This window comes from Dendrobates tinctorius, unplaced genomic scaffold (assembly GCF_039654945.1).
Source record: "Dendrobates tinctorius isolate UK_male_01 unplaced genomic scaffold, ASM3965494v1 ptg000145l, whole genome shotgun sequence".
Taxonomy (NCBI): Eukaryota; Metazoa; Chordata; class Amphibia; order Anura; family Dendrobatidae; genus Dendrobates; species Dendrobates tinctorius.
Window position 1 is genome coordinate 8600794 of NW_027361812.1, and position 22936 is coordinate 8623729.

A 22936-nucleotide genomic window follows, 5' to 3' on the forward strand; every position below is an offset into this window, starting at 1 on the left:
GAAATTACCGCTCAACGCTTAACCCTTCTAAAATCTTAACAAAAAATAAAATGATGTTTGAAACATGACGCAAATGAAAAGTATACATATGGGGGAATGTTATTTATTAATTATTATTTTGTAGAGCATTACTCACTGGTATGAGGGTGTAAAAAATTTTGAAATTTGCGAATTTTTAAACATTTTCACCCAAATTCTGATATTTTCAGAAATAAATGCAAAACATCTCGATCTAAATTTACCACTAACAGAACGTACAATGTGAAGCTTTCCAGAGTTATAACCATATGAAATGACGCTGGTCAGATTTAAAAAATTTGGAGTGATCATTGAGGTCAAAATAGGTTCAGTCACCAAGGGATTAATGTTTATAGACTTGTCATTATTATTGTTTTCATAGTAATAATATGTCTCTCATATTAACATGCTATAGACAGATTATCATATGCTTTGCTCTGTATTAGCCTTACAGCATGTCATTATAATTGCTTTTTTTCTTAGAGGTGCTGTCTCATCTTCTTCAACGGGTATATTTGCAAACTGCTTGCCTCCTGTAGACTGTGAACCCTCGCGGGCAGGGTCCTCTCTCTTTCTGTACTTGTGTGTCCCTTGTCCTACACATGTTTATTGTACTTGTCTATATTTCCCGTTTCCCATGTAAAGCTCCATGGAATAAATGGCGCTATATAAATGCATAATAATAATAATAATAATAAACAAGCAATTTTGCAATTGATTTCTAATTAAAATTCCTCCTTGTTCTCAATAATGGAGGGATTTTTACTGTTATTGTCTGCCACTCTATGCCTAGGTTACTGGCCACTGCTGTCGTCTATCAGAGGAGTATAGTTTCATAGGCAAGGAGTGCAAGCTTGCAAGCTCTTTGCTTTCGAGCTTGTAAGTGCTGCTCTGAAGCTGGCTGAATCATTAGATCAGTGGCCCTGTGCTCCTCCACTGCTACAGAGTGCATAGTTTGGGTCAGCCTCTCAACCGTGCTGCTGGTCTGGACTGTCAATCAATCAGGAGTGTACCACCCCTTCACAAGCAGGAAGACATGAAGCAAGAGAGCGGTGCGGTACTGAAGATAGAACATAAGAAAAATCCATTACTACTTCATTAATACTTAATTAAATTAGTGAATCTTATCCCTAAAAACTTTTTTGAAAAAAATAATTGCAAGAACCATGTTTTCAAACAAGCATGACTAGTTTATTACAAGCAGAACACACAGATCGGATTGACAAGACTCACTACAGTTACACAACATTCAGACACATGAGTATAGTAATTCTAGGTTTTTCAGACATATTACAGGCAGTGTTCACCCTTGATAAAAATTTTTGTTTTTAGATCAAAATAAAGATATAAATCATATATATTTTTATCAGTCTGAACTTTTTATTTCTCTGTCATATCCATGCAGAAACATTTATTTAAAAAAACACCACTAGGGGGAGCGTGACTGACTGCACACTGTATGCAGTAATCTTCTTAGCCCCCTCTAGTGGTGGCTACCAGCAGCCAGAATATAATCTTCTTAAAGCTATGTTTATGCAGGGGATTTTAAACTCTCATATCAGGAAAAATGAAGCTCTGACCAATATTAAAATATATGTGTATATGTATAAAGTAAATTAAATTGTTTCAGACTTTACAATGATGTTACAAGGTAAACAGTAAAACAGAATCATTGACTCTGTACTTCATTATTGAGGACAAATCATTTCAATTATTACTTTTATATTTATTTTGTCAATATAAAGCTTTTATTGGACTGATCAATGTCATTTTTTTATGTTTTCATTTTATCTGAAAATGCTTTGAATTACCGAGGTTACCGGATTGCTGATTAGATTAAACAGTAGAATCTTTAATGAGAACATTTCTAGGATGTATAGTGTCAGCAAACTGACATTAATTAAAGTGTACCATACGTCTATATGGGGTGACATTGCTATTATGGACACATGTAACAAATTAAAAGAACGGCAAGTCCCAGAAGTTGTCAGTTTAGCTAAACTTTATATCAGCTCAAATATTTTTGAAAAGCAAACTATAGAATAAAAGGCACACTCCCATTTATTATTAACAGCTGTGCCCATGTCCAGAACTGTATTTCCCGGCTGACAGACTTCCCTTGCTGAATCCACTCTTGTGATGATGTCCTCTGCTTCCATGGCCTCCACTGGAGGAGTGCAGAACAGCTAACGGAAAGAAAACAGATGAAAAACAGTTCACATACAATAGTCACTTCTGGGTCGGCGGAATTAAGCTGGCCGCACACACGAGCTAACTGTTGGCTGAATGATCATTTGGCGGACAGCTACTTCTCCTGACAGCCCCTTACACATGAGCGCTTAACTTGGCCAACCAATCATTTGTTTGCAGCAGAAAAAGAGAAGAAAGGTGCTGCCAGAGACCCATCTCCCATGAAAAGAAAAACAAATCTGCCATTGCTGTTCCAAAGGCCTGATCCTTCTCTCCCGTGACATGACATGTCAGGAGCGTTGGGAGGCGCCCATACAAATCAGATGGTCTGCCTGTCCCTCTGAAATTGACGGGTTTCTCCGACTTTCGCCTCTAGAATCTTTAGTCACATTATTTGATCCTTTGCCCTTGATGCTTATTCCATACTCTGCCTCTCTCCCTCAGCCTTGCAGCTGACCTATTGCTTTCACTGCTGCTCAGAGATGAGACTGCGGGGTAATGGCTACACTTCTTCATACTTCCTGCATGTCACAGGTCCAAACTTTATCTGTCTTCAAAAAAGGGAAGTCTCTGTGGGTATGTCTACTCTAAATGTGTGTGCAATGTGTATATATAAATATAATGTATATATGTGCCTGAACTGTGCATACCTGTATGATGTGTATACATGTGTGTAATGTGTATATGTGTACATATATATGTATGTGTAGTATGCATATGTGCGTGAAATTTGTATGTGTGTTTAATCTGTATACATGTGTAATGTTTATAAGTACTGTAGCAATGCCAGGTTTGCTAGGGTTAAATCCTAGCTCTACAGGTTCTGTAGATCACAGGGCTGGCCCTGCATGTAACTAGGCTAGCTATTCTCCTTAGTCTGTCACATCAGGGAAGATGACCAGACCGGAGGTGTATTGGAGCCGAAGAGTGAGACAGGCCAGAATCCCTCTCTGAGAAGAGTCTGCACAGGCAGTGTGCAGAGAACCGCAAGTATCAGTGGTTGCTAGAGACAATAAGGCTGTGTTCACACACAGCGTTTTTTAGTGGTTTTTACCGCGGTTTTCACTATAAAACCGCTAAAAATAAGCTGCACAGTCATTTCTATGCATTTTGCACTTTTTGTGCACATTGATGCATTTTTTACCGTGAAAAAACCGCATCGCAGTAAAAACGCAGCATGCACATTAATTTTGCGGATTTTTCCGTGGTTTAGGCTTCTCCCATGCTTTTAGAAACCGCTGCGGAAAAAAACGCATCAAAACCACGCAAAAAACACCGCGGGAAAAATAGGTGCGGTTTCTGGGAAGGGATTCAGGTTTTTGAGCAGAAATTTTCTGCAACGTTTGCACTTAGCCTAACTGTGTTGTTTGACCGAGCTGGGGCTGGCTCAGTTGTGTTTGGACCAAAGCTGTAATGCCTGAGTGAATACTACCTAAGGCCTAATGCCTACCAGAGAGAGAAAATCTGTACAGTGTGTACAATGCTTATAAGTTTGCAATATATCTCTGTGCTATGTGTATATACTGCATATATAAATAATTTGCATATATATATGGTATATATATATATATATATATATATATATATAAATGTGTGTGTAATGTTTATGTTTATACTGTGTATATTTGTGTACTATTACTAGTTTTTAACCAAGATTAATGACTTGTAAGTTTGAAATGTTTGTTGGGTCTGTGGGATAGTGTTGTATTCTAAGCACCTTGTGAAGATTTTTATGTATTGATCAATAAACTTTGGATCTGTTCAACTAGTAAATCCAGTTCAGCATATTCGTGCTGTCTCGATCTCCAGTCATATTCAGGACCCATGGGTTTTGGTATGAACTGGTGAAATTCTGTGGACTACTATAATGTGTACTATTACATGCACACTGCATGACACTTCATTTTGCAGAGCACAGCTCTAATATTCATCAATAGTCTTATCGTTTTATACGCATTAGGTCACTGTTCTCTTTCTGCGCTCGTCATATAATCAGTAATCAGACAGCTCCTACATAAAAACCATAAACAATGTATACATATTGGTAGCCTTCAACTATTCTGTACATGAATACAAATAGATGTATGTGGCGCCCCCAGGAGTATGGTCGCCACAATGGCATTGCCTTCCTCCTAGGGAGTGTGATGTGATGCTTGGAAGCAATAGAGGATCTCTCTGGCAGTTAAATACAACACACAACACAGCTCCCACTCCAGGCCAGCAGACGGTGCTCTGAACCCAAAACTGGGGGAAGAGCTGCTCTCTGGGGGCCAGGAAGGGGAAATTAGTTAGTTCGTGTGAGGAGGGCAACGTGTGTGGACGTGGAGGAGAAGAGCTGGGAGATTGAGCAGAGAGTTCAGGCTCATTCCCAGCTATAGCGCATGATCTGGAGCCCGGTCTCCAAGGCTGTACGGACACTGATGGTCCTGCAACAGAAACCAGAGTAATAGGAAGCTGTAAATGCTCTAATCCCACATATGACTCGGAGGCACAACAGCGACGTGTGAGCCAGAAGAGGAAGGCTACAGCTGTCTGCCATACGAGGGAGTTCTAAAGAGAATAAGCAAGTGGAACTTCAGTGGAACACAGTACTGCAAGTACCTAAAAATAAGCGCTTGGAAGGAGACTACAGAACCCATCTGCCTAGAGAGATTCCTAAGTTGCTTCCAAGCTAGCCAGCTCCTGTGCCATCTGTAATCTGGATCCTGGACTGCATTTGCCAAGCAAAGTAAAGGTAAAGAAATTGCACCCTGTTGTGTCCTTGCCTTCTTTCTGCAACCCCATCAGCACTGCTTCTTCCCTGTGCCAGGCACTGCACCCTCTTCCTCAACACCTTCCCTCTTCATCTACTCTGCCCTGGGACTACAGCCCTGCCTGTGGAGGGCTACAACATCATAGCTGCACCACACCATCTGTCCCAGGGGATCTGTCCGCAGCGTCGGCTTAACATCTTCATTGCCGAACACCACAGGTGGCGTCACGACTCATTCACTCATAAACTTTATTCCATCACTTAATCCCTTTTACATGGGCGCCCAGGGCCATGGACCGGGTCACCGCTGCTGTGACATTCCCCTCTGAGAGACAGGCCCGGTACCGAGTACCCCACAGCCCTGGGAGGGCGACCCATGTACATATCAGAGACCCTGAGTCAAGTGATCAGAAACTTACTGGGCTACCTGCCATAGTTTTGATTAAGTAAATGTTTTATCAGGAGGGAAATATTACTAGAGGACTAGTAAACCTGAGATTTGGTCCTACCCCCCCACCACTAATTGGCAGCTTCCTGCCTATGCACAGTGTCCACAGAAAGCTGAAAATCAGTGGTGGGGATGGGGTTATACAGGGCTCAGCATTCAGAGAACTGATAGATCTGCAGTGAGTCAAATAATGATTTTTTCAAACTTGCAACAAATAGCCCAGTAAGTGACACATTGCTGGAGGTGGACACCTGCCTCGACATTATTCTGCTCTAATGTGGAGGAGCAAAACCCATGTGACTGATTCCTTTTAATAGGATTTAGAATTAATTTCTAGTCCTTTAAATTATGGTCACAAATTCTAATAGCTTCCAGCTACAATGGTGAATTCTGATAAAAAGGAATATGGTAGTAAAAATAAAAGATGCTTTATACTTACAAATGCTAACAGAGCCACTTCCTTCTCCAGACAGCCTGAAATATAGGAAATGTATTTTAATCAATGGAATAAATACAGCCAAACATATACTTTTCACATGACCATTTCTTGATTAGTTACCAACCTGCACTCCTCCCCTTCCAGTAGTTTCCTGTAGGTGGCGATCTCAATATCTAGGGCCAGCTTGACATTCATCAGCTCCTGGTATTCCCGCAGTTGACGCGCCATGTCCTGCTTGGCTTTTTGTAGAGCTTCTTCCAGCTCAGTCAATTTGTTCTTGGCATCTCGGACAGCCATTTCTCCACGCTCTTCAGCCTCTGATATGGCAGCTTCCAGTTTTGCTCTCTAGGAAAATGAACAGATAAATGGATTATAATACAATATGCATGAGTGTAAACAACCAGTAAATATATCAATATCCGTTAGTATTACCTGATCTTTCACGCCTTCGATCTCTGCTTTAAGTCTCTGAATAACACGATTGAGTTCAGCAATTTCATGTTTGGTGTTGCGCAGGTCATCGCCATGTCGGCCAGCCGTCATACGTAATTCCTCATACTACAAAGAAGTAACACTCATACTCTGAGAACAGATATATCACACATTGTATAAATTAGCTGTAGTGTTAGTGTCAGCAATGAATCACCAGTTCAATAGCTCCGCACAGTCGACAGTTCTCACGTTGAGGATCAAAGATGAAAACAATAAAATGTAAAGTTAAGTAAAATGTATGAGCTACTGTTTGGATTAATAAGATAATTATTAAACTTTTCATCATTAGCCGTGTCTGCGACTGAATCAAGCTCCGATCAATTCTGTTGAACCCTTCAAGAGGTTGTTGACTTCTGAACAACCACCTTTTCAATGTCCCTAATATAATTAGTAAAATTAAAAAAAACAGAAACATACACTACCTCCAGGACCATTCCATCTGACAGACGTGGGAAGGCTGCAGTCCATCAACGGCAACCAATTGGCTGCATTGCTGACATCACATAAACATTTTACAAGATTACTGCACTGCTGGTCCGAGAGGTAAATATGATTTCCTTTAGTTATTTTACTAGGCACATTAGGGACATTGTAAAAGGGTTTTCCTGTAGTGGACAACCGCTTGAAATGCCACGGTCAGTTTCCGACTGCAGCATTTAAGGTGCGTGATCGAATGACCATCGCCCCCCCACCCCACAATGTGATCACAAGATTGCTAATAGGTTGCCATGGCAGTTCGGGGCATCCGTTGCCACCATTTTTGTGCTTCTGTGACGCTACAACTCATCCTGCAAAACTCAAACTACTATATGGACAGGTCAAAAAAAAAATGCAAAGAAAAAGGTAAGGCTTTTGGGAGAAAAGTATTAAAAATGGAAAACACAAAATTATTAAATTGGCAAGTCATGAAATAATTAAATATTCTGTTAAACTTTATGGATTAATTGTTTCCCCATCACTGCGTGCTGTAACTGTATGGAATCCTTCATTTTTTGCACCCAGTGGAGGAAAATTTATCCATGTGATTATACAGGTGTACTACTGAAAAATTTAGTGCAAAAGAGCAGATCTAGATATGTATATGCAGCAAAGGGGAAATAAATATGGTAAGCTGGTAATAGGATGATACTGATAGTCAGAGTGCTTGAAGCTCGATGTCATAGTGTGGTGGGAATGCATGACATGAGAACACCGAATGGAGGTAACGTAGGAAGCCTTGGAGGTAAGTATGCTATCAATAGGGGAGGGGGGACACAAGATCTCGATGTGCTTTCTGTGGGAAAGTTTTGGCTGTCATCATACTGGTAATGGGGCTTCTCCGTGTCACTACTGGGGATGGACGGTGTGAGGTGGATGTGACGTGCAACCATCTCTCAGAGCTGAATATGGCTCTCAAGGTAAGAAAGGTTGAGAAGCACTGCTGTAGACTCACTTTGGTTTGATACAGTGATTCGGCTTCTGCTCTGCTCTTGTTGGCTATGTCCTCATACTGAGCTTTAACTTCAGCAATGATGCTATTCAGGTCTAGGTCTCGGCTATTATCCATGGACACAATGACAGAAGTATCTGAGATCTGAGCCTGGAGCTGGGCAATTTCCTGCAGAATACAGAAGACAATTAAGCCCTACAAGATCATATTAAAATGGCTGCTTAATGCATTTTGTATGGAACGCTGCTCAGTAATCTTTCTGTTAGAACGGGGTCATACTTGCAACTTTAATGTGAGAAACTTGAGCGAGTCTCTCACATCAATACCCAGCACTGCCGCCGGCACTCAGGAACAAAATGTGGGCTGCATGTATTTCTATGCAGCTGAGCGCTCCAATCCCGAGTGTCGGCGGCAGTGCCGGGTATTGATGCGAGAGACTCGCGCAAGTTTCTCGTATTGCAGTTGCAAGTATGACCCCGGCCTTAGTGTTAAGGGGGCTTTACACATAGCGATATCGCTAGCAATATTGCTAAAGCATCACCGATTTTATGACGCAACAGCGATACTGCTAGCGATATCGCTACTTGTGATACTTACCTCCGACCGGCTCCCCCGCTGGCTATCGCTGATAGCGCGAAATCGGCCTGGTCCATTTCTCGTCGTTGGCTTCCTGCTGGTGCCGACGAGCGAGCCATGGATGCAGGCGGAAGATGGACACCCTCGCCGTGTCTGAAAGGTAACAACGACCGCCGAGCGCTGCTGCATCGCTGTGAGATCTGCCTGTGTGACAGCTCACTAGCGACCATTTAGCGATGCACCAGCGATCCTGACCGGGTCATATCATGGTCGGGATCGCTGGTGCATCGCTAAATGTAAAGGGGCCTTTAGAATGGTATAACGAAGACACTCTGAACTATGAGTAGGTAATATAACACCCTCATCCCACTAATTTTCCTTTGTGATAGTGATGGGTTGTTCACAAACAAGTTGGTGCAAAGAGCAGTGAGAGATAAATCCCCACTGAGAATAACCCATACTTTGTTAATGGCTCTCACTGGGGGTAATATGTCACATTTCAGCTGTCAATATGACTAAAAAACTCCACCAACAGAGCAGCTCAAAACCTTGGAAAATGCTCTGCCATTGGCTTACTGCAAGCGGTTGCAGATTCAACCAAACAAGAATTGCATTATTTTATTGTAAGCATAGTGTTGATCTCCAGGTACCCTCCATAGTTAAAAGGAACTTGCTTGATATCAGAAACAGTAGTCTTTTTTGTGAGCTGAGCTAAATAATCCAGTTCACCAAAAAGAGTTGAATTTCCCATCACTAATCTGTGATTGTCAATCAAAATGACTGCTGATAAAGATTCACTAGGCGTCTATATTTCGAGAACATATTATTTAATATCTTTCTTTAAAAACTGACAGCTGGTCCGCTTGTTATGTGCATAGCTGTTGATAGGGGAACTGAAATACCAACCGGAAACTTCTAAAACTGGATGGGAACACCCATTTTCGAGTTGGGTTTCGACAACCCATACCCCTTCAAAAAACAGGACAACTCAAAACTATCCAGTATATATTTCTGTCGGGAAGGTCCAGGAGAATTCTGGACTGTTGTGAATCATATCTGCTTGTAGTTTTTATATATAAATGTATAGCTGACGTACCTCATCAAACAGGGTCCTCAGGAAGTTGATCTCATCTGTTAGTGAATCAACCTTGGCTTGTAATTCTGCTTTATTCATAAATGCTGCATCCACATCCTAAGAAAGAAGAAATACAACTGTGTGAATATACGGTAGTCTGGTGCAATGTCCTTACACTTATCAAATATGGAGAATCAGTAAAATACAGGGAAACTGAAAGTTATAGGATAGACAAATACATTGTGTTTAATGTGCTGATTTTATGACAATGCAAATTAGACCAAAAATCAAGTACTGAAGCTTGCTTTAAAAAGTGAAGAAAATAATCTAAGGCAACCTATGATTCTCCAGAAGTTGTGGAAGTTCAATTCCCTGTAGCTGTCATAGCTAGCGAATTAATCTATAATGTTGAATAGCCACACTCTTTATTACTTTTGGCCACCTGGGTCGGCACTCTAAGGGCGTTGTCAGGCGGCCATATAAATCGGACCAAGATCAGACCACAATGCTCGGACAGGCTCCAACTCTCCCGACCTAAGCATGACAGCTGCATAGAAATATGTGGAGTTGTCACACTCGGGTCGGGAGAGCCGCCGGACAGTACATGCATTATGATTCAATCTCAGTCCAATTTAACTAAAGTCTCTCTAAGGGTTTCCCACACTGTAGTGTAAAGTCAACTGAGGCCCACCAATATCGATGGGAGGAGGCAAACAGCCAAGCGTGTATGGTCCTTCCAATTTTTCCCTAACAGATGATATCTAGGGACAGAAAGGTAAGGCCTGTTGGAATTCCTACAGCTGATCTTTTTTGTGATCTAGGAGATGAGCTGCTGCCAGAAGAGTGGCATCAGCCGAGTGTTCTTTTTTATGGTGCAGCTAGGAGAGATAGCTATCTGCAGAATATGTCTCAAAACATGCTTAAAATACTTTTTTTGTGTTTTACTTGTAAGATGCATTGAGTACTTACCCTCTTAAGGCTCACAAACTCGTTTTCTGCTGCTGTGCGTCTGTTCAACTCCTCTTCATATCTATGAGAGCACAGGGTTAATTCATTTATTTTACAGATGAGCCTGTGTTTTATGAGTTGGCATTGCATTATAAAAATAAAAATTATTATTCTCATGTGCCTCAACACTCCTCTTATACTAGATGGCACTATATCAGCAAGCATAATAAATGGTATATGCTTACCATGTCCCTGCACAGTCATTACACAGTAGGGGCACATTCATAAGATTATCTCAGCACAGGAACATTTTTTAACACTTTTTTTTATTATTACAATCTATGAATTAAAATGGATTTTTTTTTTCATGGGGGAAACTCCTTTAAAAAATGGATCCTGAAATACCAATGGCTACATACTGTATTCATTGTAAAGAAGTTAAATTATTATGCTAAAAAACCTCTGATCTGACTAATTATTATTTTGCTGTGTTTTTTTTCTTACTACACTTACTTTGACTTGAACTCCTCCACTGCTTCCTCCATATTTCTTCTCTCTGACTCTAGTCGAGCTCGCTCACATGTCAGACTCTCAAGTTGTCTTCTGAGGTTGCTGATGAAAGCTTCGAACAAGGGTTCAATCTGACAACGAGCAGTTTTTTGGTCTTGCAATAGAGACCATTTAGTTTCCAACATCTTATTCTGCTGCTCAAGGAACCTCACCTAAAATAAAAAGAAAATATTGTTTGATATTCCGTGACTCTCATCCCTCCAAGTAATGATCCCAGATTGTGTGCTGAGGTTCCTCACCTTTCTTGGTATAATGATGCCTAACATACATGTAATTTATCATTTTACTAGTGTCAGTGATAATGAAGGAAAAATATACAAAAACTATATAAATTTAGTTACCAGAGGTTCCATCAGGAGCGTACATAGAAATCATGAGGCCACATAGCAAAAGTATGACCCCCCCCGCTTCCCCCCAAAAAATAATAATAATCACCAATCTAGTCGACTTGAGATGGCATGTATGCAAATCACATGCTTGCAGTCATGTGTACTCCCACTCCTGGAGAATCCTCACAGCACACAGTGCACATGATGTGAGGATCCATAAGTCTGCAGTCACAAAGAGTGACTGCAGACTTTTAGCTTAAGATCTGCCACCATTGGGGTACACCCCTGGGTCCCATAGCAAATTTAGAAATCAGACCCCTTTAAGATTCTTCTTGACACTACCACTCTGCTCATCATGTGAGATAAGAAGTCCTAATTCCCTAAAGCCATTTTCATGAGGACAACTCCTCTTCCTAGTTTGGCAACAATGCAGAATGTGTAGGGAATGGAATCACAGTCCAGGTTTTCACAAAAAAGTTAAAATTCTTGGATAAAGCAGCTGCCCGGACTGCATGCCCCTCCAGGGCATTAGGAAGGGCACCATGATTTGGGTAAGATGCTAGGCAATGCTTTTGGTGGGTAAAGGGTTAAACTGTAAGGAATTTGATGTTATATATCGACAAGTTTTCTATTAGGGAACAAATCCTAAGCGCAAATCATTTTTACAAATAAAGATTTCAAACAATATTCACCACAAATGAGGAAAATTAACATTTATTTCAAGGTTCCAAAAGCAGAGAAGAGAAATGGCTTCACAGTGACCACTGGATGCACCAATAATGATGAAAATAAGAAGTTTGCCCAGATTCAGGCTCTGTTGTCAAGCTTGTGTCAGGCTTATGTTTCTGGTGGAGTCAGGGTTCAATTCCTACCTGGTTGAATTTCACATGGTTGCTGACAAATATTTTTACATCCTACAGACCCGAGTTTCTGGCTTTTTTAAGACAAGAATTACACCATATGCAGAATTATTCCAGCTGTTTTAAATGGCAATGAAACTAGGTCAAGAGTTATCAGTACCTTTGAGTCATGAAAGCTATCCCAAATCTCTTATCAATGGAAGTCCTGACATTAGTTCCAGCAGAGACGTAACTGGGTACCAAAGCAAATTTATTTCAAGTCTATAGGTTGACATTTATAATACTTCTGCCTTCTTATATATTTATTTATACAGTAGTATTATCATGCACGCTTCTATGCTCTTGATGGCTATTGTGTAAATCAGCAAACAACATGGTAATAATATTTTCAATTTTTTGATCTAAATGGAGAATCAAAGTCAAATATAGAATACCTATGTAAGCCTACGTAAGTGATATATTTAAATTAGCATTACATTTGCATTTAATCTTACCTTGTCAATGAAAGAGGCAAACTTATTATTAAGGCCTTTAATTTGATCCTTTTCATCAGTCCTCACTCTTTGGATATTTGGATCAATCTCCAAGTTCATTGGAGCCAAAAGACTTTGGTTTACAGTAACAGCAGTAATTCCTGCATTGCAAACAGGTCCTCCATAACCGTGGCTAGAGCCACCATAGCCGAGCCCGTACCCATGTCCAAATCTTCCAACTGACATCTTATGTCCACCGCCTGAGACTCCACCGTACACACTTTTACTGCCAAAACTTGATATTGCTTTATGGCCAATGGATATTTTGTTTGTAGATAAGGCGCTAAGGCTGTGCTTAGATGGTAGGCAAGCAGATGATGAACTGAAGGTCTTGTGTCCAGCTCCTGAGCGGCTTTGGACAGAATGATGAGATTGATGAGACATGGTGCTTATAATTTGATAGCTGCCTGAGTTGTGCGTTGTGAGTTGTTATTTTCTGTCTACAGACCACGGCATGATGTTTTTATACACCTATAGAATTGGGCTTGGTTACTTTGATGTTAGACTAAAACCACATAATTGTCTCTTATGAGCTTGGAGCTCTGACATTAGTGTACTGTAGTCCTCCTAGTTTAATAGGAGACAGAGCATCAACACACCTCAAAGAGTAATTAAGATGAAAAGCACAAGATCTCACCATAAACATCTCTTTGAGCTTCCTTTCTAGAGTACCAATTCAAATAATACTAAAAGGGACCATTTGAAGAAAAAATCATAAACACGTGATGAGCTACTAAAAAAAGGAGGTTCTTTCTTGGATATGTACATGGAATAACTTCTCTTTCTACTACTTTCCCTTTAATAATTCCTGTGCTGGTTTGGTTTCACGTTTAGGGACCTGAATATTTAGAAATGTATAGACTAGTCCACATAAAACAGTTGTATGGCTTTACAGCAGGTGCCATATTTTCAATTTAAACTCCTAAAAGGTGTCTGTCCACTACTTGCTCAATTATGCCAAATGAAATAAGAAAAGTTTCCATCGATATAAGCGCCTGACGTTCACATGACATTGTTGTGTCATGGAAGTGCTGTACAATGGTATGTGTTCAGGTTAGCTCCTGTAAAAATAAAATAAAGTAAACATTCATTTTGTCACACATTTGTCCCACTACGTGCCAGAATGTCTCTGACCTAGTCAATGCTGGAAACCCCAAAAGGCTGAGGAGCAAAAAACATACAGTAGACTAGACAGCTGGTGACGGCATGACAGGTGAAAGGTGAGATGAGTAGGGCAGCACGGTGGCTCAGTGGTTAGCACTGCAGCGCTGGGGTCCTGGGTTCAAATCCCACCAAGGACAACATCTGGGAGGAGTTTGTATGTTCTCCCAGTGTTTGTGTGGGTTTCCTCCGGGTACTCCGATTTCCTCCCACATTCCAAAGACATACTGATAGGGAATTTAGATTGTGAGCCCCTTCGGGGACAGTGCCAATAATGTCTGTAAAGCGCTGTGGAATTAATGGTGCTCTATAAATGAGTACAATAAATTAGGTTTAAGGTTTTCTTTTTTTAATCTTTTCTCAGCACTCTATAATTCAGCAAAACAATGGTCCCAAAAACAAGCCCTCATGTGGATTTGTAAACATCTCATTTTGCTGTAATTGTACTCACCTAGAGAATAAACATTAATACCGCACACTGAGCAGCACTTAAAAACAAAATAAATGAATAAAAAAAAATTATAGAATTGTTTCCTTGTTCATTCTACCTCCAAAAAATTAGTATATAGCTAGGTTCATTTTTATTCTGTGGTCTACAATGAACACTTGCCTCAGAATTTTTGTCTGACTCTCAGAAAAAAAGAATTCAGACTGAACTCCTAATGGAAATATTCATTATAATGAGGCATATGGATATATATTGGATTCATCCGGTAATCTGATCCAGCTGTGTCCCATTTTTTATCAATTATGCAATACCTTCAGCAAAGCTTCCCAAAAAATTCTGCAGCAAGACAACAATCCTAAACAATCAGCCAATCTCATAAAGATAAGCAAGTATTTCAATGTTCGCTTCGTGCCATAGCCCTCGGAAAGCATGGAGGGGTGTAACTAGGTGGCCTAGCAAATCTGAACTCTTATAAGCAACAACAGGCGAAAACTGCCACCCAAGGAGGAACTAGGAGGTGGCACCAGGTGTTACTCCAGGACTGACCAACAGAGGGTGGCAGCTGACCCCCTAGAGTGGGTAGGCTGGTATGGCCTGAAGGAGGGATGAAAAATGCAGGCAGGCACTGTAGGGACACTGGAACAACAGTTGCAGGTGGGACCTGCTGAGGCACAGAAAAGCACTGGCAGTTACGGGCTGAACCGGATGTTACACAGATGGGTACAGACAGGTGCGGGCTGGACTGGGTGTTACACGGATGGACCATGGCAGGTGTGGGCTGGACCGGATGTTAGACAGATGGGCAATGGCATACGTGGACTGGACCCAGTGTTACAAAGATGGGCACTGGCACGTACGTGCTGGACTGGGTGTTAGACAGATGGGCGCTGGGAGGTGCGGACTGAATCAGGTGTTACACAGATGAGCACTGGCAGGTGTGGGTTGGACCGTGTTACACAGATGGGAGCTGGGAGGTGTGGACTGAATCAGGTGTTACACAGATGGGCGCTGGCAGGTGTGGACTGGATCGGGTGTTAGACTGATGGGAACGGCATATTTGTGCCACACACATACAGTGGGGCAAAAAAGTATTTAGTCAGTCAGCAATAGTGCAAGTTCCACCACTTAAAAAGATGAGAGGCGTCTGTAATTTACATCATAGGTAGACCTCAACTATGGGAGACAAACTGAGAAAAAAAAATCCAGAAAATCACATTGTCTGTTTTTTTTTCATTTTATTTGCATATTATGGTGGAAAATAAGTATTTGGTCAGAAACAAGCAATCAAGATTTCTGGCTCTCACAGACCTGTAACTTCTTCTTTAAGAGTCTCCTCTTTCCTCCACTCATTACCTGTAGTAAAGGCACCTGTTTAAACTTGTTATCAGTATAAAAAGACACCTGTGCACACCCTCAAACAGTCTGACTCCAAACTCCACTATGGTGAAGACCAAAGAGCTGTCAAATGACACCAGAAACAAAATTGTAGCCCTGCACCAGGCTGGGAAGACTGAATCTGCAATAGCCAACCAGCTTGGAGTGAAGAAATCAACTGTGGGAGCAATAATTAGAAAATGGAAGACATACAAGACCACTGATAATCTCCCTCGATCTGGTGCTCCACGCAAAATCCCACCCCGTGGGGTCAGAATGATCACAAGAACGGTGAGCAAAAATCCCAGAACCACGCGGGGGGACCTAGTGAATGAACTGCAGAGAGCTGGGACCAATGTAACAAGGCCTACCATAAGTAACACACTACGCCACCATGGACTCAGATCCTGCAGTGCCAAAACGTGTCCCACTGCTTAAGCCTGTACATGTCCGGGCCCGTCTGAAGTTTGCTAGAGAGCATTTGGATGATCCAGAGGAGTTTTGGGAGAATGTCCTATGGTCTGATGAAACCAAACTGGAACTGTTTGGTAGAAACACAACTTGTCGTGTTTGGAGGAAAAAGAATACTGAGTTGCATCCATCAAACACCATACCTACTGTAAAGCATGGTGGTGGAAACATCATGCTTTGGGGCTGTTTCTCTGCAAAGGGGCCAGGACGACTGATCCGGGTACATGAAAGAATGAATGGGGCCATGTATCGTGAGATTTTGAGTGCAAACCTCCTTCCATCAGCAAGGGCATTGATGATGAAACGTGGCTGGGTCTTTCAACATGGCAATGATCCAAAGCACACTGCCAGGGCAACGAAGGAGTGGCTTCGTAAGAAGCATTTCAAGGTCCTGGAGTGGCCTAGCCAGTCTCCAGATCTCAACCCTACAGAAAACCTTTGGAGGGAGTTGAAAGTCCGTGTTGCCAAGCGAAAAGCCAAAAACATCACTGCTCTAGAGGAGATCTGCATGGAGGAATGGGCCAACATACCAACAACAGTGTGTGGCAACCTTGTGAAGACTTACAGAAAACGTTTGACCTCTGTCATTGCCAACAAAGGATATATCACAAAGTATTGAGATGAAATTTTGTTTCTGACCAAATACTTATTTTCCACCATAATATGCAAATAAAATGAAAAAAAAAAAGACAATGTGATTTTCTGGATTTTTTTTTTCTCAGTTTGTCTCCCATAGTTGAGGTCTACCTATGATGTAAATTACAGACGCCTCTCATCTTTTTAAGTGGTGGAACTTGCACTATTGCTGACTGACTAAATACTTTTTTGCCCCACTGTACATGTGTATATATTACATAGTCTCCCTTATTATGTTATTGCTGTCCCTTTTACAGTGCCCTCTCTTGTTATGTACAGTACCGTCCCTTACATATTGAATTATATAGAGCCCTGTTTTTTATTACATACCGTCCTGTCTTGTTTAGAGTTGAGCGAAACGGGTCGAAAAATTTCAAAAGTGGCCGACTTTTGGCAAAGTCGGGTTTCATGAGACGAAACCCAACCAGAGGATGAGGTCGGCCACGAGGTCGGCGACTTAAGCGCCAAAGTCGCGTTTCAAAAGTTTGTTTTGCGCTCTTTTTCAGCCAATCAGGATCCACGGACACTGTGGGCAACGTGATGACATAGGCAGGGGTCACCACCATCTTTCAGAAGGGCATGCAAGTGATTGGCTTGCTTTGGTGGGCATCACAGGGGGTATAAAAGGGCGTGCACGCCGACCGCCATGTTACTCATGCTGATCTCAGAATTGGGAGAGCTGCTGCTGCTGCTGATTTTGTAGGGAGAGCGTTAGGCAGGGAAGAAGACACCAAAAACTGCTTCTGCTGCTAGCGATTTTGCCTGTACAACACACCAGTCACTGTGTGTGCAGTGCAAGTGGAGGCTATATTTTGCTGGATCAGCGGTGTTGGTTGTTAGGCTGCCTTCTAAGGCTTCCTGACGGCTGCATTGCTGTTTAGCCACTGCTCTGCAAACTGCTTTTTTAAAAGCAATCCAAATTTTTTTTTTGCCCTGGTGAGGTACTGAGCGTGCATTTTTTCACACCATACAGCGGTGCACACTCCTCACACAGTACCGTGTAATGGCTGTTATCACAGCCACAGTGAAGCTAACTGTGTGTCACTCTGTAAGGATAAGTCGAGGACATGTTCCGTTCTTACAGACCTGCACCTTCTAGTTTTGTCTAGCTTTCAAACAGTTAAATATATTTGCTGTTTGATCACATTCAAAACTATAGAGAGACAGCGTGTGTCAGTCCGTATACTTAAAAAACACGGAGCTTGACAATTTTACGTACTTCGGACAGCCGTGTACGTGCATGCTCCTCTCTCAGTACCGTGTAACGGCTGTTATCACGGCCACAGTGAAGCTATCTGTGTGTCGCTCTGTAAGGATAAGTCGAGGACTTGTTCCGTTCTTACAGACCTACACTCTAGGGAGATTCCTATTCTGCCCAATTCTATATACACCTTGTAGTTTGTCATACACTAGCCAATTTCTGCCTGTGACATAGCACTGTGATATTCACTGGGCCTCACACAATCCAAAAGTGTCCAGTGTCCACAAGTGTGTGCTGAAATTCAAAATCTCCGTTAACCTCTAGTCACATTTTTCACACCTGCGACATCAAGCCTGTGACATAGCGCTGTGATATTCAGTGGGCCTCACACAATCCAAAAGTGTCCAGTGTCCACAAGTGTGTGCAGAAATTCAAAATCTCCGTTATCCTCTAGTGACATTTTTCACACCTACGACATCGAGCCTGTGACATAGCGCTGTGATATTCAGTGGGCCTCACACAATCCAAAAGTGTCCAGTGTCCACAAGTGTGTGCAGAAATTCAAAATCTCCGTTATCCTCTAGTGACATTTTTCACACCTGCGACATCGAGTCTGTGACATAGCGCTGTGATATTCAGTGGGCCTCACACAATCCAAAAGTGTCCAGTGTCCACAAGTGTGTGCAGAAATTCAAAATCTCCGTTATCCTCTAGTGACATTTTTCACACCTGCGACATCGAGCCTGTGACATAGCGCTGTGATATTCAGTGGGCCTCACACAATCCAAAAGTGTCCAGTGTCCACAAGTGTGTGCAGAAATTCAAAATCTCCGTTATCCTCTAGTGACATTTTTCACACCTGCGACATCGAGCCTGTGACATAGCACTGTGATATTCAGTGGGCCTCACACAATCCAAAAGTGTCCAGTGTCCACAAGTGTGTGCAGAAATTCAAAATCTCCCCTGTCCTATAGACACCTTGTACCTTGTTTTACATTACTATATAGTTTGTTGGATTTTGTATACATTTCTTCCAAAAATGAGGAAGGCTGGTGGAAGAGGCCGTGGAATTGGGTGGGGGTTGGCAGCTGGTAATGATGGTGTTGATGGTGGATCTGATGGTAGTGGCAAAAGCAAAATAGGACCGAATGCAGGAGGTGTTGAGCCTGCGTCATCGTCTGGCTCCACAAGGCCTCGAAGGCTTAGTTTTCTAGGAGTTGGCAAACCTCTTTTAAAGCCAGAGCTTCAGGAAAAAGTTTTGTCTTACATTGCTGACTCAGCCTCAAGCTCTATCGCCTCCTCTTCTGAAGTTGTAAAAAATAAAAGCACTGACTCGTCATTGGAGGCTCATGTTCATGAACCACACCTTTCCTTGTGTCCTTCACCCCAACCAAGATTTAGGGATGACGCAGGCCATACTAATGATTACTCCATGGAGCTGTTTTCACATACCATGCCTGGATTATCAAGTGAAATGGTGAATTACCCAGGCCAAGATGAATCTGACATGGAGTGCACTGATGCACAGCCACTGATAGATGATTCTGCTGGTACATTCACACAGAGGACTACATTGTCCTCGCAGTGTACAGAGCCAGATTCTGACCCTGATGAGACTCAGGTGCCCCTTCCCGCACACTATACCACCATACACGGTGACACAGAGGAAGGTGCACATGACATTGAAGAGGAGGTGATGGATGACCCAGTTGTTGACCCAGATTGGCATCCATTGGGGGAAAAGGGTGCTGCTTCCAATAGCTCAGATGAGGAGGAGGAGCATCCACAGCAGACATCGACATCGCAACAGCTGTTATCTGGCAGGCCCAGATCACTCCAAAGACAGGTTCCAAAAATCAAAAGAGTTGCTGGACAGCTTGTCCAGAGGGTCAAAATATCACAGCGTGCTAGGCCGCAAAATGTCTGCCAAAGTAGGAAGAGTGCAGTGTGGCACTTTTTTGAACAAAATCCTCATGATCAGGCCAAGGTTATCTGTAAGAAGTGCGCAAAGACCTTTAGCTGAGGGAAAAATTTGAAAAATATGAATACCAGTTGCATGCTTAGACATTTAACCAGCATGCATTTGCAAGCGTGGACACAACACCAAACCTCAAGTACCACATGTGCAACTGATCACAAAGAAGGTAGTCAGCAACGCTACATTGTTTCCCCCACTGTAAGCCCACCGGATAGCACAGCAGCAAATGTTGAGGTGTCGTTGCAAGGCCACAGCAGACCAGGGAATCCCACTGTTATATCAATGAAAGACTGAATCTAGGCCATCAGAAAGAACACCAACTCCATCACCATCATCAACCCTCTCTCAGTCCGCCCTGTCCACTGCTACTTCCACCATATGCAGCTCTCAAGTCCAGCTCACCCTCCCAGACACTATGAGTAGGTCAAGAAAGTACTCAGTCTCTCATCCGCGTACACTGGGTTTGAACGCCCACATTGCCAAACTAATCTCGTTAGAGATGATGCCCTATCGGTTGGTGGAAAGCGCAGCTTTCCGCGAACTCATGGCCTATGCAGTACCACGCTATGACCTACCCAGTCACCACTTCTTCTCTCTCAAAGCCATCCCAGCCCTCCACCATCATGTGAAAGACCGCATTGTCCATGCACTCAAGCAGTCAGTGAGTGGAAAGGTGCACCTCACAACAGATGCATTGTCCAGTCGGCATGGCCTGGGCCGTTACGTGTCCATCACTGCGCAGTGGGTTAATGTGGTGGATGCAGGGTCCACAGGGGACAGCGGTGGTGGGACAGTGCTGCCTAGCCCACGATATAGGAAACAGTTGGCTGTAGGCGTTCGACCCTCCTCCTCCTCCTCCAGAAGGGAAAGCTCGTCCACAGAGCGCAGTCGTACGAGCACTCCATCTGCAGCTGCCACTGTTGCACACGAGTTGTCCCCCTATCGAGCAGCTAGTGGAAAGCGTCAGCAGGCTGTGTTGCATATGATGTGTTTGGGCGACAGACACACTGCCGAGGTGCTGTCCGAGTACTTTCAGCGACAAACTGAGTCATGGCTGGGCAGTGTACATCTTGAGGCAGGCAAGGTAGTTAGTGATAACGGCCGTAATTTTGTGGCAGCCATAGCCCTTTCAAAACTCAGCCACATACCTTGCTTGGCTCACACCTTGAACCGGGTGGTGCAGTGCTTCCTCAATAATTATCCGGAGTTAACAGCCCTGCTCCAGAAGGTGCGAAGGCTGTGCGCGCACATCCGCCGGTCGCCTGTACACTCCATTCGTATGCAGAAGCTGCAGCTATTGCTCCACCTTCCCAACCACCGCCTCATTATCGACATTGCAACAAGGTGGAACTCCACCCTGCACATGGTTGAGCGGCTGTGCGAGCAGAGGCAGGCCATAATGCATTTGTGGGAGGATACACGGCCAGGCACTTTGAGAGCAGACATGGAGTTGACAGGTGTGCAGTGGTCGAATCTGAAAGACCTCTGTAAAGTCCTTCAGTGTTTTGAGGAATGCACACGGCTGGTAAGCGCAGATGACGCCATCCTAAGCATGAGCATTCCACTTATGCGTCTGCTCATGCAAACTTTGACGCACCTTAAGGAGCAGGCGTCTGCAGCCAATGTTGACGAGGAGGAAGAGGTGGAGGGCATCCTTGATGACATTCAGCCATTGTCTGCTCAGGGACCTCTCCTGGACGAGGTGGAGGAAGAAGAGGAGGAGGAGGATGATGATGGGGATGATTACTTAGGGGAGGAGGATGCATCTCGTGGGGCAAGTGAAAATGATGGCGTGGCAAGGTCTGGTACAGGGTTTGTGCGTGACTGGAGGGATGTGGATTTGCCAGAAAGTGCTCCTCCACCCAGCACTCGCAGTGCATCATTGACACCGGGAACATTTGCCCACATGTCAGATAATGCCTTGCAGATCCTAAAAAGGGACCCACGCATTGCCAAAATGATGAACGATGACGACTACTGGTTGGCCAGCATCCTGCATCCACGCTATAAAGGCAAATTACAAAACATCATGCCACAGGAGAACCTTGACCTAATATTGGCTACTAAACAAGCAACTCTGGTTAACCGGTTGGTTGAGGCATTCCCAGCACACAGCAGCGGTGATGGTTCTCACACGAGCCGTACGGGCCGGGGGCAGCTTGGCAGAGGTGTTCGTGGTGCACACAGCAGAAGTGGCGTTGGAGACAGGGGTTTCATGACAATGTTGTGGACTGATTTTTCACGGACCGCTCACACAACTGGTAATACTGCATCGATGGAAAGTGACAGGAGACAGCAGTTGTCAACTATGGTTAACAACTACTTTTCCTCCCATATCGATGTTCTCCCACCCAGGTCATTCCCCTTTGACTATTGGGCCACTAAACTGGACACCTGGCCTGAATTGGCACAATATGCCTTACAGGAGCTCGCTTGCTTAGCTGCAAGTGTGCTATCGGAAAGAGTCTTCAGTGCAGCTGGATCAATCCTGACAGAAAATAGGACCCGTCTGTCAACCCAAAATGTGGATGATCTAACCTTCATTAAAATGAACCATGCATGGGCTTCCAAGGATTTTGTCCCACCTTCCCTTGATGACACATAGGTTGCCAGAAATATGGGTTGCTTTGGTCCTACTACTATTCCGCGAACTTGACCTATTTCGCCTTTTGCAGCAGCTGAATGACCCACATCTACATATGCCACTTTGTAAACCTCCCTAAGTGGGCGGCCCCCCCCATGGCCGGGGTCACCACCTATCGCACAAAACCGTGCGAGTGCCGTTGCCCTGGACAGGTGGGTAGGCCGACTCTTGGGCGCGGGCACTGGCATAGGGTCCCTCATAGTGCAATCAAGTGTCTCTGACAGTGGTGGTGCACACCCACCGTCAGACACACCGCCGTACTATGAGGGGCCCAGTGCCAGTACCGACGCCCACGAGTGTGCCCCCTTGCTTGGGTAGGGCCCCAGAATTTGCAATGTTTACCTCTCCCTGCTCCTCCGCTGTG

General features: G+C 43.4%; 1 protein-coding gene across 1 annotated transcript; it reads right to left on the minus strand.

Annotated features, from left to right (window-relative positions):
* Nucleotides 1-2085: 2085 nt before the first annotated feature.
* Nucleotides 2086-13043, minus strand: LOC141049525 (keratin, type II cytoskeletal cochleal-like). Its single transcript, XM_073546069.1, has 9 exons — nucleotides 12621-13043; nucleotides 10881-11089; nucleotides 10389-10449; nucleotides 9441-9536; nucleotides 7772-7936; nucleotides 6280-6405; nucleotides 5972-6192; nucleotides 5848-5882; nucleotides 2086-2204 (listed from the first exon to the last, which is right to left on the minus strand). Exons 1-9 carry the CDS (start codon nucleotides 13041-13043, stop codon nucleotides 2086-2088), a joined length of 1455 nt encoding a protein of 484 aa, XP_073402170.1.
* Nucleotides 13044-22936: the final 9893 nt, after the last annotated feature.

What these genes read in the sequence shown, in the direction of transcription:
- LOC141049525 (XM_073546069.1), bottom strand. Translation starts at nt 13,043, where the DNA reads ATGTCTCATCAATCTCATCATTCTGTCCAAAGCCGCTCAGGAGCTGGA. An exon ending in GTGGAGGAGTTCAAGTCAAA is followed by an intron (nt 10,450 to 10,880) that starts GTAAGTGTAGTA and finishes GTGCTCTCATAG; the next exon opens with ATATGAAGAGGAGTTGAACA. An exon ending in CTGGAAGGGGAGGAGTGCAG is followed by an intron (nt 5,883 to 5,971) that starts GTTGGTAACTAA and finishes CCTATATTTCAG; the next exon opens with GCTGTCTGGAGAAGGAAGTG.